We start from the raw sequence: 16,552 nt of genomic DNA, 5'->3' as shown, positions 1-16,552 counted from the left end.
TTGTCTCACTTCGCCTTTGTTTTGGCTGACAAGCTGCATTTGAACACACTGCAAAGACTACAGCCGACGGGCAGTTACCACGTACGTCCTGCGTCTGTGTGAGAAGAAATAACTCTCCATACCAGCAGGCAGCGACAGTCTGTATTTGTCATTCAAAAAGGGAAACCGGAAGACCGAGGACGGCGGATATACAAGCCGTTGTTATGATACGTACATGAAACAAAGCGGCGTTTGCCGACCGTTTTCACACCACTCCCGCTCATCACTTAGCTTCATTCCAGATGGTCATGTCGTTGTGAAAATATCCGTGTGTTATTGGAATGATCAGATGAGATGAAGATGAAAAGTGAGAAGAGACTTCTGTGCTTTTCCTCCTGACTTCACTAGTTGACTTGCTTTCCTCACCTCCGTTTCTCTTCTCGTGCACTGATTTGTTTAAAGTGAACAGCCAATTAGAGTGATTTCTCTCAACGACAGGCCCTGCCGCCAATTCAACATGCTGAATTGGCTGAAAAAGCTTGGGCAGACTAGAGCCGACCGTGCGGGACGCTCTGTAAAAACCAGGACGACAGATGCTCACCGACGGCCCCAAACTCTCCGACGACCGACCGTCAGCTTGGTGTGTCAGGGCCTTTACAAAAACCACTGTCCTCAAGGGCTTTTGTACTGGAATGCGTTAGATTTCACTGTGGTACATAATATTGTGTCCTCCCCCTGTCGATGCAGTGCTGGATGATGCAGCTAATCTTCTCTATCTTGTCCTTTTATTTGATCTGAAACCACATTAGTGTCATATGTGCGTATTTTCTCCCACCTACTTCTCTCCCCCACCTTTGCCTCCGTCATGGGGCAGTGATGTTGGGTCAGGAGGCCTCTGACGGCAGCGTGACTCCACTCAGTTGGCATCTCCCCTCAACCCTCCCGCCCTTCCTTCCCCTGTCATCTTTTAGTCAGACCCTCAATGCCCTCTCTGTCTGGCCCCCATAGGCTGTAGGACCTGGGTGGGCGAATAGAGGGTGTCTTCCTGTGTCTCGCCCTATCAGAGGACACTAGGACGCTTGGAGAAGGGGGGTGAGGGGGAAAAGAGAGGGGTTGGCGGGGACAGCTGCCATGCTAGGGGAGCCCCCACCATCCCAGTCCAGTATCGTCCCATGCCGTCCCATTCCCAACACTGGGGCAGTGAACACTAGACTCCTACAAGCTGTAGTGATTGTTGAGTGAGTCGAATGGTTCAGAATCAGTTGGTGGATTAAGGAAGACTAGCATGGATGTCTGTGTTTCCTGCAGTCTTTAAGTACTGCAACCTGGCTCAGATCAGTTGGGATTCAGCCATTAATTCAACACTGGCCACAATGGAATATACCAAACAAAAAGCAGGACTAGATGCCTCATCGTGTTCTTCATGAGCCTTGACAGGAGGTATGTAACGGTGGACAACTCAGTATTTGGCAAAGCCCATCTGGTCACACTGTTCCAGTGTCTGTTTGTGGCATTGGGTTCAAAGTACTCTGGAGTGGTTTGGGTTCTGTCATGTTGATATTCAGTGTGTTTACAGTACACACACTTTGAGAGATGTGTAGACTTTCTATGGGATTATATTAGGGCTGTCAATCGATTCAAATATTTAATTGCATGATTGTCCATAGTTGATCACGATTAATTGCAAATGAATCACACTTTTTTATCTGTTCAAAATGTACCTTGAAGGGATATTTGTCTTTAATACTCTTATCAACATGGAAGTGGGCAGATATGCTTGCTTTATGCAAATGTAGGTATATATTTATTATTGGAAATCAATTAACAACACAAAGCAATGACAAATATTGTCCAGAAACCCTCACAGGTACTGCATTTAGCATCAAAAATATGCTCAAATCATAACATGGCAAACGCAAGCCCAACAGGCAACAACAGCTGTCAGTGTGTCAGTGTGTCAGTGTGTTGACTTGACTATGACTTACCCAAAACTGCATGTGATTATCATAAAGTGGGCATGTCTGTAAAGGGGAGACTCGTGGGTACCCAGAGAACCCATTTTCATTCACATATCTTGAGGTCAGAGGTCCAGGGACCCCTTTTGAAAATGGCCATGCCAAGTTTTTCCTCGCCAAAATTGAGTGTAAGTTTGGAGCGTTATTTAGCCTCCTTCGCAACAAGCTAACATGACATGGTTGGTACCAATGGATTCCTTAGGTTTTTCTAGTTTCATATAATATCAGCATCTTCACTTAGCTTTAAAACTGAGCCCGCTACAACCTAAAAAAACGCAAGTTGCGTTAATACCTTAAAGAAATTAGTGGCTTTAAAATTAATTTGCGTAAATGCGTTATTATCACGTTAACTTAGACAGCCTAGATTATATCATATGTGGAATTATTCTGTTGGCATGACTTTTTGTTTGTAGCAAAATAAGACAGTTCTGGTGGAAATTGGTGCAGTCGATTTATATCTTTCAGCCCATTTATTCTCAGAGATGCTGGGTCAGGTTTACTGTATCTACTCAAGGGAAACCAGGTTAACACAGATAGATTTCTTTTTTTTTTTTAAGATTATTTTTAGGTTTAGCTTTATTTCATAGTGCAGAGGATAGACTGGAAAGGGGGAGAGAGAGGAGAGACGACATGCAGCAAAGGGCCGCGAGTCAGATTTGAACCCGGGCCGCTGCAGTAAGGGCTCAGCCTTATATTTATGTTATAAGGGTGCCTGCTCCACCAGGTGAGCTGCCAGGGTGCCCATACAGTTAGATTTCTGCTGGAACAACTCAATTTCTTGATCACATACGCAGGTATCCAACAAGTCTGACACAAGAGCGCACAAATGTAGTTAAAAAAAAATTCAAAGGCAAGATGATTTCTTGTAGCGGTGCATCCTTGCATCCAAAGTCCAACTGCAAGTGAAACAAATGCTAAAATAACGTCCATCAGTTTCCTCAGCTGAACTGCAGTTTTTTAAAAATGCAGACACATTCGCACATTCAGAAAAATCTGTGTGTTGTCTCACTACAAGTGCCTGTTTTCCCACTGTGCTGTCAGTCCAAATGCTCTTACAAAAAAATGAAAAAGACCTCTTCATGCTGCAGTGCATATCACTAATACACTTTAAATCTCCTCGCATCGGTTCAAAAATATGGTGGGAGGTAGAGGAGAAATCGAATTACTGACCAGCTGCATGCAAATGTGGATTTTATAGTAACCTGGTTATTACATGTAAATGTGTTCTCTGACTTCCTGCCTTAACCTAATTTCTTCCACTTTCCTGATGTCTTGTGTGCACATAAACGTATCTGTATGCATGTCAATGAAACACACCACTTACATCAGGTGAGAGTGGCTCTCTATATAGCTGCGTTGGCCTGGTCATCAGGGAAGTAAAGAACTATGTTATGCTGTTTTCTTACTCTGGGTAGTGTTTTCATTTGTGTATTATATATTTTTCATGCATGTGTCTGGTGCTGAACGGGTGGTACAAATCAAGTGGTATAAAACTGTTGCAAGTGTGCATAATTGTGCACGAGGAAGGCTGTGTGAAAGTCCACAGATGGAGGAGAGATGCTCAAGCTACCACACAGCTTGTCATCCTAGAACTATACTGTCTGTAGCCATGCTAATGTGGCAGAAACACAGGAGGCAGATTCTCTTCAGGGCTGCTCCTCTTTGAATCGCAGACCACTGCTTTTAACTGTGATTGACCATTAACATCCTGTCACCTGGGCATTTACAATTTGATTTAGATCTTAGACGTGTTTTGTGAGGTTCCATAGTTCACATTATTTTCATATTATAACTTATTCTCAAATATTATGAGATGAATACTGTCTTGCCCCAGGAGTGAGCAGCTGTTGATACATCCCCTTTTCTGTTTTCTTTTTGATTATTTCCTTGTTATACTCATTTTGGCCCATTGCATCTTTTATACTTGGGGCAGTTCATTTTATATATTGATCTTTTGTCTTCCCTTTTTGCTTACTATATTGATTTCTTTGTAGTACTCTCTATTATGATGGTTTCCTTTTTGGATAATTTATGTGATTTTTATTCTTTACTTTTTTAGTTTTGTGATGTACTAGATTCATAATTTTTCATACAATATTCTTCCCATAGAGTGGTGCAGGAATGAGTCCTAAAACCTTGAAATTAGTTCCCTTGTCTGGAAGTCAATGGGTTTTTTGAATGGGTTTTTAGTTCGATGCCTGAAATAAAGTCTGTAGTTAACACAAGCTCAAGAGATTTTATCGTTATATTCTACGATATGAAACACATCAGTAAACACCCACTCGTGAATTTTGAAGCTTTTGCGTGTTTTAAAAAGTCGGTTGCTAACAGGCGGCTAAATGAGACTACTAAACATCATCACGCTGACTCATCCAACTTCACAGCCTCGTTGTGTATATTCGCGTTCATGCGACCGTGGTGTAGTTCGTTTTATAGCCTAAAGTTAGCTTTCTACTGGCGATTGCATTCACACTTCAAAAAATCATAAAAGTGGTGTTCAGTTGTGAAGATTATCATGCTGAACAGAACTTGTAAGTATCATAAACGTTTGTTTGCCAGAGAGCTTATTTTCTGCAAGAAAAACCAATGGAAAAATCCCATTGGCTTTTTGTCGAGGGAACCCGTGCGATTCTTACTTCTTAGTTTGCCTACAAAAATACGTCATCCCAGTAGCACTCTGTTGTAGCCCCTTTTTATAGAGGCACATTTTAATGATCTATCAGTGTTTTATCAGATGCTGTTCTTAAAGCTGAATGATTTTTAATTGTGCAGAAACTGCAGCCACCTGTGTGATGTATGTGTTTGTCAAGTCAATATCAAAGAGCACACCAGGCAATATATACAGTATTCACAAAGTGAACCTACACAGACAGTAAAGTATGGAAACACTTTGGTTTTCACATATTGCCAGGAAAAGCAGAACTGGACATCATGGCTAAAGCTGCATGCTATCTCGGTCATGGACCGAAAACGTTATCGCACTGCGGTAATTGGGGTTGGTATTGAATCAGGAGATAGGTGTATCTTCCCAGCCCTATCCAACACCTGTAAAAAAAAATGTTGGGAGTCTCCACTCCAAAAACTCTCTCTCTCTCTCTCTCTCTCTCTCTCTCTCTCTCTCTCTCTCCACACACACTGTTTTGTTTTTATCTCTTTAACTGTAAGTAACCTGTTTTCTCATGAATTTTAAAAGGACCTCCTCCTCCATGACTGTGCAGCAGTTTTGTTAAACAGGTCTCACTTGCCTCCGTCTTCAGCATGAACAACTTTCCCAGTTGTCAACAGTCTCACCCTGGGCGGGCCTGGCCTCGCTGTAACCTAAGCTCTCGGTCCTTCTGTTCCCCACAGGGTAACTTGACCCAAGATTGCTTTGTCATGTGCCAGAGAGAGAGAGGTTCCCTCTCCACACCCACCGTCTTTGTCCGACCAGCACAACACAGACACATCAGTGTTGTTTTTGCACATTCACTTTGGCTTTTACGGTTAAATTTGGTATTCAAGTGGGCCTGCCTCAAAGGATGTAGGTTTTAATAGGTTTAAGCCTCATTCGGACTATGTGGATGTGTTTGTGTGATTATATAATGCACTCCTTTTGAACTACAGTGTGTGAAACATGTGCTGCACATGTGTGTGCAATATGTCAGTGTGGGATGTGAATAGTGCTTTTCTTTTTCTGTGTGTTATTTCATGCTTTAGTGGTGTGATTCCTGTATGTGCGTGCGCCTGCAGTTTAGAATCCAGAGGCTTTTCAGGTCTACAAGTTGTTTCTTCATCCTGTTTGTGGAGGGAAAGGTCTGATGCTCATCATGCTGTCTCAGTCAGGGGCTTGGCCCACTAACAAAGGACACCCTGTGGATGGAACAACAGCTAAGGGATAAAAAAAAAAAACACACCCAAAGCATTGTTAATACGGTCAAAATCGTACCCCAGAACAACAACAGCAAAGCTTTAGTTTGCATTCCTCACACTCTGTTGGTATGCTTCCTGATCTGTCTCATCTCTGTGGTGCTTGTTTGTGCACTGAGTCTTGACTATCATTTCAAACAGCACTGGGGAAGTTTCTGGCATTCAATCCATCATTGGATTTCTTTTTCTAGTACTACACTAAACCACAGTGTCCATACATACTTGCCCTAGCTTAAACAAAAAAAGGGAGTGAATCACGTTTGGATGACTCTCTTACCTTATGATAAAATCCTGCCATTGCTCAGACAACTCTTGCTAGTGTTTTGCGAGTTTGAGAGTTTGCCATGACTCGGCAAAAATCAAGAGTTCATTACCTTCTTGAGTCTGCATTTAAATGAATCACTGCTGGATATGTTCTCTAAATAAAACTACAAACACCATGAAGTGGAACACAAGGTCTAGAAACAGAACAGCGTCAGTGTAGTGCACAAAATGAATCTGCTTCTAGCTTCGTATTTATTTTTGAAGGCCTTCTCACTCTCACTGACCTTTATCTTTTAAACAACAACCCCTGATATGACTGCTATGCATGATATGTAAACAAGTTCTGAAGCTGTATGGTTTGTCTTTTCTGCCAGCTCAAGAGCAAAAATTAGCTCTGTATTTAGAGTCGCAGTAGCACAGGGGGGGATTTTTAATAATTCAATATATCACTGATATATTAAATTATCCCAGATAAGAAGGGATGCAAGTGGTGTCTGTTTGGCTATCTCCTTAATGTACTTTAGGATAAGGATTTTATTACCAAAATTGTCCTTTATGTACTGTATGTGCACAGAGTGAAGTCATAGATCTCAGCTGCTTACGTCTGCTATGCCTGAATTTAAACTCTTTAGTCTGCTTTGTGGTGCCTTTTTCTCACAGACAAGAAATGAAAGAAAAATACCTAATTGCATGTTTCTCTTTTGGTTATTCACCCCAATCAGGGTGCTAGACCAAACTATGTGGCTTTTGTTCTGGTTATCCCAGACACATATTTCTGGTTGCGGGCCTCTTCCCTCTGGCCCTGAGTATTCGTCAATGTGAGGGCAGTTGCAGCTGGTGGAGAATGCACACAGAGACACAAGCTATGCTAGGACACATTGGCTAAACTGAGAAAATAAAGCATTTGGCCGGCGGTCAGTCGGGAATGGAGCAGTCATTGTGAGAACACACATATAACCTTTGGCCTCATTTCTGTGCAGGCATGGAAGAAGCGGTGGTTTGTTCTTCGCAGTGGCCGTCTGACCGGCGACCCAGACGTATTGGAGTACTACAAGAATGACCATGCCAAGAAGCCCATCCGCGTGATTGATCTCAACTTGTGTGAGCAGGTATGGTTCCTCGTTACTACTGTATCAGCCTGCAAACTTAAGAGGCATGTTCCACATTTAATATATGACTAATTCTTAATTTAAATTAAGTCCAATTTTTAACGAATCACATTTTTATGCCCCTCGTGTAGTCATGGCGTTTGGGGCTTTTGCATTGACAATCGGTAACATTTAAGCAGCTCTTGTTTAAAGTAAAACTTTTAATTACAACTATTACAAACTAACATTAAACACGCTTGGAGATTTTCTAGGTGATACTTACTAGGGTTGCAACTAATGATTATTTTCATTTTAATCATTTAGTCAATAAAATGTCAAAAACAGTGAAAACGCTTGTCACATTTTTCTAAAGCCCATGGTGATGTCTTCAAATAGCAACAGTCCAAAATACATAGATACTCAGTTTACTATCGTATAATGCAAAGAGATGGAGTAAATTCTCACTCTCATGAATTTAGAAGCTGTAACTGGGGGATGTTTTGCATTTTTTCTTGAAAAATTACCTAAATGATAAATCGTTTATCAAAGTTGCTGATTCATTTTCTGCTGATCAATGAACCAATCAGTCCACTAATTATTTCAGCTCTACTACTTATCCATTCATATAGCTTTCTCTTCGATGTCTGTATTTACTCATTTATTTTTTCGTGACTGACTGTCATATTAAACTAAGACCTGTTTGTTACCGCTTCAGGTGGACGCTGGGCTGACATTCAACAAGAAGGACTTGGAGCACAGCTTCATATTCGACATCAAGACCATTGACCGTGTCTTCTTCCTGGTGGCTGACACCGAAGAGGAGATGAATAAGTGGGTTCGCTGCATCTGCGACATCTGTGGTTTTAACCCCACCGATGACGGTAAGGATAGGCATTAGATGGTTAACCACACATCACTGCTGCCTCACATCAATATTGCTTCAACCTGTTTTACTTCACCGGGACAGATTTCACACAAAGTGAAAGCAAAGAGTATCGAAGCAAGGAGACGAAACTGGTGCTTTTTTTGACAACAGCCGCTAGATAGCGCTACGGTAGTGCTGCCGCCATTTTTGACTGATAACGCCAATGAGTCTGTAGCCATGGATGTATAAAGACACCTGTAAATCAGAGGATCTTTTTTTTTTTAAGGTAAAACGACTTCCCAGTATGAACACTTAAATAGCCCTCATTTAAATCCTCATGTCCTAAAAGTTGTGAAATTAACTAATAGCCGAATCCAGAGTTATTTCCTCGGCATAATGAACGTGCATCAGACCCACTGCACCGCCCTGAACGCTTATATGACATATGCGGTTCTGCCAGCTTCATTACACATTAAATATGACGATAGAATAGAAAGAATTGTGTTTTACTTTTGTACGGCAGTTTGTAAGCAGATGTTTTACTGGCGTCCAGTACTGGCTTTCAGTCCAAAATGGCAGAAGCATAGCTTTGCTGCTGGGCGCTCACGTTGCAATGGATGATAAAATATCAGTAACATCAGCTGTTAATGAAAGACTGCAGTTCACAACAAAGACATTAAGGTATGTACTCTTGTACAGAAGAAGGTGACGTGACGTCAGAGAATTCCGTCCACCGTTATCGCCACCCGATATGCTGTTACAAGTTGAAATATTTTACACTCAGCCACTATGATACTTACCACCAAAAACTGAATTCACAGAGTTTAAAAAAAGTAATATTACTGACCACTCTTGACACTCTACAGCAATGATTGTTAATTTTAATACAGTATTGATCTTCTCAAGCACCAACAGTCTTTTTTTAAAACACCTTCTATAATGTATGTACATAAATAGAGGAAATTGCTGTGTAGCAGCTTCATCACCAGCAGTAAGCAAGTGTTATGCCAGAATCGGACAATACAATATTAGCTCACGAGCTAATTACTGTACATTTAATTGGTCTCTCTTTTTTGATGCCACTCAAGTATCTGCCTCTCTCTCTCTCTCTTTCTGAAGGAGTTAGGTGAACCAGCTGAATGTGCCAGAAGGCCTCTATTCAGCATACAGTAGTTCTCAGCCGAGGTCTAATGATCCATGTGTTGATCCATGTGTTGTGTTGGGTCTCACGTTACCCTTGTTCCCAATACTGTATAATCAAAGCATTGTGTGCCTGTTGTACTCACGGCCCCTCTTTCGTTCTTTTGCCTCTCATCTGGTTCTCTCCCGTTTGCATACCCTTGTTTGTTCCCTCTCTGTCTCTCTCCCAACTGAACATGTAAGCATTTTAATGTGATGAGAACTAATTCACTGTCTGACATATCACGCCACTAAGAGTCTTTTAGGTGAAGAATTTACTTTGCAAACCCGTCAACTGAGTCACTGATTATGCTGCTCCAAGGTCGTCTTCTCCACAGTATTGTGACTGTGCCTCCACCTCTGTTACATAGCTAGTGTTGCAGGGCAAACCTGATAACAACATTCATGGCACCTCTTCAACACAATTATCGGAACTGGCTGTTAAAACCCCGATGTGCAAACAAATAGTGAGCCCATTCAAGGGAGAAACTGGGGTGTAAAGACAAGTACCCTTGCAGATAGCCTTCATCACAATTCATATTGCAAAAGAATGTCCTTGGCTCTCCCTTTTGCGCTCGCTTGCACTCCTCTGCGTGTGAGACCCGACTCCCAGGTCTGCTGTTGTGCGTGGCCACGCTAGAGTGCTTCATGGCTGGGCAGATATTAGAGGAGGGAACATTAGGAGGGCTCTGAGAGACAGTGGAGGAGGTACGGATGAGTATGAGCAAGGGGGATTTTCCCTTTTCCTGTATGAATCAGCACTTACAGCTTCAACAAACAAACAGGGGTAAAAAGGGAAGAAGACAGCAGAGGAGGAGAGAGGAGCGAATGATGCACTGTGACGAGAGAAGTTGACTTTTAGAAGAAGAGAATGTCAGTTATAGAAGAGAGTGGGAGGAGAACTGTGAAAAAGAAGAAGAAGAAAGTAGAAAGATGTGGAATGAATACAGATATACTATTTCGCCAAGCAGCATACGCGTCAGCCATCTTGGCTCTCAGTACAATCGGCTCGAGCAGAAGGGTTTTGAAAAGGACTCTGATATTTGTGTGACAAAGCGGAGACCTTGAGGAAACGCTGTCTGAGAAGGAGTGTGTGGGATTCTGAAGGTGAACACCGTGTTCAGACTGTCCGCGAACAAATGAAGCTTTTAAGTGGGTTTCATGCGCGTATGCGTTTGACGTGAAAAGAAGGATGAAAATACGAATTCATGATGGTGTTTTTTTGTGTAAATTCACAGCAAATGACTGGACTGTGCTTCAACTTGATATTAGCTGTCGGTGCCAGCGTTAATAAGGGAATCTTGTCACACACGTCACACATATATCGTGTCCTTTCCCAATGGTGGAATGTAATGAAGAACATATTCTCAAGTACTGTACTTGAGTACAATTTTGATATACCTGTAATTTATTTGAGTATTTCTATTTTAAGATACTTTATATTTCTACTTCACTACATTTTGGAGGCAAATATTGTACTTTTTACTACATTTATTTGATGACTTTAGTTACTTTGCAGACTTGAATTATTATTACAAAAGATAAATCAACTTATAAAGTATGATTTATTAGTATTAAGTTAAGCTGCCCAGCTGTAGTTAGGTAATAATAATGAGCTCCACCTTTACCAGCTGCAACATTAAAGTGTTCAACACATGAATGCATCTATAATTATAATCCAGTAATATAATATATGTTATTCTGAAATGGGCCATCCTGCATAATGAGTATTTTTCACTGTTGGTACTGTAAGTATATTTTGATGCTAATATTTAATGTACTTTTAATTGAGTTGCACTTTGAATGCATCTGATTTTTACACTGTGTTATTACTTAGGTAAAGTATCTGAGTACTTCTTCCACTATTGGTCCTTCCTTTCAAGCTGTAGAGTGTACTGTACTGTATGTGGAAATGTTTGATTTCCCCCAGGAAATCCACCGTAGAAGGAAGTGAGGTTATAGATTCTTGTAACTCGTTGGATCTGTTAAGATCCGTGTTTTAGCTGCAGGCTGACAGCTTTGATTTGGGGGTTGAGCTACTCTACAGAGATATCTGAGATCTGTCCTCGAGTTGTTGAGTCTCTATACACACATCAGCCGCTCAGGTTCAGATATTATAGAGATGTAAAGTTGATGTCATGTCAGTCTGGTGACTATATAGACTGTTACATTAGAATATGGTTGCTAGGAAACCGCTTGGGTCCAAGTTTACTCAGCCAGAGTTGACATTGGCAGACAGCTTGCTGTTTACTTTCTGCCTAATATCATCAGTCGCCAACATCACCTGCACACTGTCTCAATGGGCTTCACAGATCCACAGTAGGAGCAGTATGAGCCCAATGATACTACAATGTGATTATAGTCCAACATTACGCTTATAATAGCAAATGTAGTAAATTCAGTAAAGTCCAAAAAACAAATAGGCAAACTGAAGCACCATTAGCCTGTGAGTGATTGGTTGGGCATAGAATGGACAGTGTAATCGATAGGCCTAATTATAATAATAATAATAATAATAAATTTTTTTAATTTATTTAGCACTTTTCAAAAACAAGTTTGCTAAGTGCTTCACAGACATAAAAACAGAAAGTGCACAGTGCAATTACAAATCAGAAAGTTCAAAACAGCCAAGAAATAGAAACATAAAAGACTAAAATAAGTGAATAAAAGCAACAAAAAAAACCTCAAATTGAAAGTAAGTTTTATAAAAATGAGTGTTTAAAAGAGGACACTGAATTTTGAATTTAGTCTCTGTTAAGACATGGTGTAATTATGAATACTGTTTTATCTAATGAACATAAAATGTTTAAAAAAACCCAGGCCTACATGCCTATTCACATGCTGATAACTGTTATATTTACCATGCAATTAAATTCAGTATTTAATATATTTCATTAACTCACTGTCATTCAGTGTTTGGAGAATATTTCTCCTACCTCTTTGTCTTTCTGCCATTTTCTCCTTCGCTTAAGAAACCTCTTAAAAGTCCTCCTCTCTACTCCCCTTTTTCACCCTAGGAGCTCTCTTAAGATGCTTTGTGAATAACTTTTATCTTTACCAGGATCTAGTCTTAACTGTAACGGGAAATTCGTCATAATTCTAAGAATTTTCTTCAAATGTTGTCACTAGGAGCAACTCTTTGTACTAGGATGCTTTATGAATACGGCCCCTGATGCTTTACATGAAGTGAATGTCTGGCTGGTGATTCTGTGATGTGTGCCTTGTGCTTCTCTGATTAATTACTGCAAAGCTGCTAAACAATGTGTAAGCCTGATCAGTCATTCACTGACATCTGCTGAGCCGAGTCTGACAGATCTCGATGACATCTCATCCTTTGTCATCAATTTAATTACTTATTACAGTCCAAACAATAATGTAACTCATTCGTTAGATTGCGCCGGTCGGTGGGTGGTGCTTGGTTTTGGCTCGACTGTTTCCGACATGGAGGCGTACAGCTAAACAGTACACTAAAATATGTTTCTGAAAACATTTGACGCGAGAAATGGGCGTTACAGCAACAGAATCTTGATTCATATTTGATCAGCGCTGCCTAGTTTGATCGTTTGATCGTTTGATCGTTTGATCGGAGTTAAAGAGCTTCGCAAGCAGCTGCTGTAGAGAGTCCTCAGCTCTGATTGGTATTTTTTGGTTCGGGCAAAGTGAAAACTTGCATATTCCATTATGAGCAATAGGAGGACACAGAGGAACATGATTTTTTCACAGATTCATGACAGTGACAGTTTTGTAAAAATAACTTTTTATCATAATTGCTCAAAGTTCCCGACTGCAGCTTTATTTCATAAGTGTATGAAGTTTTTCTGTTGATCATTAATTCTCTGGCAGTGGCCCACCTCCTCTATAGTCAGTCATCTGTGGAAAACCTTGAATTGTATGGTTTGATATACTAAAGGAGATAACACATGACCAGTCTTGAGAGGAGTTAACCCGGCCGTCTCGTTTCTCTCCTGCAGAGGCAGCAAAAGCTGCTCACCAGTCAGCCATCGGAGGCCTGGTAGTGGACACCCCTCCACACCCAGCGCTGGGTATTATCAGCGGCCCAGCAGCAGTGCTGTCCAGCGTGCCCCCTCCATATCAGCCGGTCAATGTGCGACATCTGGAATCTCAGTCAAGTTCAGAGGAGCCCCAGGATTACCTGTGGCTGGTCAACTGTGAGAGCAAAAAGCCTGAACCCAACAGGTGAGTTTGTTTGTGTCAACGTGTGCTCATTATATGTACGAGCCTCCGTGTTCACTTTGCTGGAGTGCTACACTGTGAAACAAGCTTCTCTCTGTATATTTTCCCAACCCATTTATTCTCTTTGTACATTTCATCTGTACTGCCACTCTCGTCCTTGTCTCTGTGTGGTGTGTAGCTCAGTGCAGCTTCACTCTCCATTGGAGGGAGACCAGGAGTATTTGCTCTTGGAGGAGTGTGAGAGCAAGACTCTTCCTCCCCAGACTAGTCTGTGAGTGGCCAACCATCCAGCTGGAACTGCCTGCTTGTGTGGAGTGTTTCACATTTATTAAAAAAAAAAACAAGACCGATCAACAGAGACACACAGACACCTCTTACACTATGCTGTAGATTTGCGTGGCTTCTGTAGATGATTATTAATGCTGGATTTGTGTGTTTGAATTGTTTGCAACTAGCCCTCCTCAAACTGAGTTGACTGACTTAACCTATACTATGACCTGTTTTTAACAGCACGTTTTTTTTTTTTTACATTTTATTATTATTTTAATGACTATATTATGAAATTTTTTATGCCATACTTTAGCATACATTTAATGACCGAAGGTAAGGTTTTTTTTTTTTTTTGGACATTTTATGGTCTACTATACTATGCCTTTTTTATGATGTTTTATGGCATACTATACTATAAAACTTTTTATGGCATACTATTTTGTTAATACATTTATAGCATACTATATATACTGTGACTTTTATTCTATACTTAACACTGTATTGACTTAGTCATTGCCTGCATGTTAAGCATTTGCCCAACATCTACCAAAAAAAATGAGATGCTAATATTGGCTGGAGGTGCCAAATATTAGTGATAAGATGTCTGTACATACCTTTACGTTACTAACCATGGCTTGCAGACAGACAGTGCTGTGAAGACTTACCATGACTGAGTAGATTTCTGAGCTTCCCTTAATCAATAGTGGATATTTAATTCTCTGGTGTTTATGTCTTCTTAGAGCCCATGCTGAGTGTTCCAAGTCTACCTCTTCAGAGACAGACCTGAATGACAACCTCCCATCTCACCGCACGCCCACATCCTCCACCTCCTCAGCGAAACACACCTCGCACAACGGCTTCTTCCCACAGCACCCGGCCCCTGCCTCCGCCTCTTCCATCTACGACTCGCCTCCATCACGCGGTGCCTCGCTATCAACTGACAGTGGCCTTTACCACCTCCCTCGCAGTTACTCCCAGGACACTGTGCTGCTCCCAAAGTCAGCCTCCTCCCCTACGGCCCATCCTGACAGCGTGGACGGCTCCGAGTTGTATGTCTTCAACACGCCGTCACGGAAGCCCTCGATGGAGTCACAGATGCGCAACCTTTCCATCAGTTACGATATCCCACCTACACCTGGCGCAAACTGTACCTACCAGGTGCCTCGCACTTTGTCAGCGTCGGCAGGGGTAGGAGGCTCAGAGGGCGGGGGAGATGTAGTACCCCCTCCTAGACCACCCAAGCCTTCGCTCAGTTCAACCTCAGGACTCCCACCGCCCCCTGCTGAGCGCTCACCTACGGACAACTATTGTGTGCCTCGCTCAGCGTCCGAGACGGACGGAAACTACTGTGTGCCTACTAGTGCTGGGAATAAGGCTTTACGCAGCAACACTATTGGCACTATCGACTGTGCACGCCTCCGCAAAGGTTTGTGTCGGGGAGACTTGTTTTTTTCTTTTTTTACTTGTTGGAGTAGAAATGTATTTATTTATTTATTTGGTATGCTTTATGGTCTTGAAATATTTAAAGGGGACATATCATGCTCATTTTCAGGTTCATTCTTGAGTTTTGGGTTTCTACTAGAGCATGTTTACATGCTTTAATTTTAAAAAAGCTTTAATTTTCTCATACTGTCTGTCTGAATGTACCTTCATTTAGCATCTGTCTGAAAACGCTCTAGCTCACGTTTTAGTGCCTGTCTCTTTAAGCCCCCCTTCCGAAAATGCCCAGTCTGCTCTGATTGGCTTGTGAGAAAAATATGTCTCACCTTTGCAAAGGTAGTCCTCAAGCTGTGGGCAGTATATTCTAATTAGCCTGCTTGTGACATAGGAAGGGGAGCCAAATCTGAATGACTTGTTGAATCACATGTTTTCTGATCTAAACAGCCCACGACAAACTGACTGGGTCGACTTATTTCACAGTTAGTGGGTTGGTAGACACTCCAGATACCCAAATGTATGTGCAAAGTGAGTTTTTCATGATATGTCCCCTTTAAATCGAAATATAATGTTTAATAGGACACACACATTCACAAAGTCACTTTCCTCTATGAAATGTTGACCTTTAAGTGCAGTGATATTTTTCATGAACTTTACATGGCTTTTGCACAGCTTTTATGTGGGCATTTGGTACCCTTTTCACTTTCTTTTGATGGATGATAAGAGACATCAGCAGAGCTCTTGGCATGTTTTCTTCTAGCTACAATCCCTATTTTCACCCTTACTCTTCTGTTCTGTTCACAATCCAGTCAAATTGTCAAAAGTTTATCAGACCCAAACACAGAGCGCAGATGTCTTCAGGGTCTTGATGATAAAGGAACTTGACGATGGTTTGTGCAGCAATTCTAATGATATATATCAGTTATGTTACTCAGTTGTAACATTTAAAAGCAAGCAGGATACATTAAGAATCATCTTCATATGTCCTCACTTGTGGACAAATACACTGCTTAACTGAAACCACAGATACCTTTGGCTAGTTATTAGCAGAACCTTCTTTGTTCTACATACAGTATACTGTAAAACACCGTCACTAACGTTGGGAGCATCGGTGCTGTCCTCTAAATCTGGCAAGACACCATGCATGTGATGCATGTTTTATTTGTTACAGTAGGGGTTTACAAGTCCATTTAACATAACGGCAGTTTCTTTGCACCATCATCACTTCCACTATGTGTCTAAACAAGAAAAGATTCTACTAAAATCTGACAAATCAGAGCCTGAGAAGAGATGCATTTTATAATAACAGCGGAGTAAAATTAGAAAGTAGATCTATTAATAAAATAACATTTATA

At 41.3% G+C, this 16,552-nt stretch overlaps 1 protein-coding gene across 7 annotated transcripts in view; it reads left to right on the top strand.

Annotated features, from left to right (window-relative positions):
- The window catches only part of gab1 (GRB2-associated binding protein 1), a 68,018-nt gene that overhangs the window by 35,548 nt on the left and 15,918 nt on the right, over nucleotides 1-16,552 (top strand). For 6 of the 7 annotated variants that reach the window (XR_012593249.1, XM_074629391.1, XM_074629390.1 and 3 more), the window contains 4 exons: nucleotides 7,145-7,273; nucleotides 7,968-8,133; nucleotides 13,268-13,493; nucleotides 14,501-15,186. Coding sequence is in view for 6 of the 7 variants with exons in the window: in XM_074629391.1 (XP_074485492.1) it covers nucleotides 7,145-7,273; nucleotides 7,968-8,133; nucleotides 13,268-13,493; nucleotides 14,501-15,186 (1,207 nt within the window). In the remaining variant the exon portion in view is untranslated. Of the gene's footprint in view, nucleotides 1-1,153; nucleotides 1,420-7,144; nucleotides 7,274-7,967; nucleotides 8,134-13,267; nucleotides 13,494-14,500; nucleotides 15,187-16,552 lie in introns of those variants that run through there. The other variant, XM_074629394.1, reaches the window with a different exon arrangement.

Source organism: Sebastes fasciatus, chromosome 3 (assembly GCF_043250625.1).
Source record: "Sebastes fasciatus isolate fSebFas1 chromosome 3, fSebFas1.pri, whole genome shotgun sequence".
Lineage (NCBI taxonomy): Eukaryota > Metazoa > Chordata > Actinopteri > Perciformes > Sebastidae > Sebastes > Sebastes fasciatus.
This window is presented reverse-complemented; position numbering and strand designations above follow the sequence as displayed.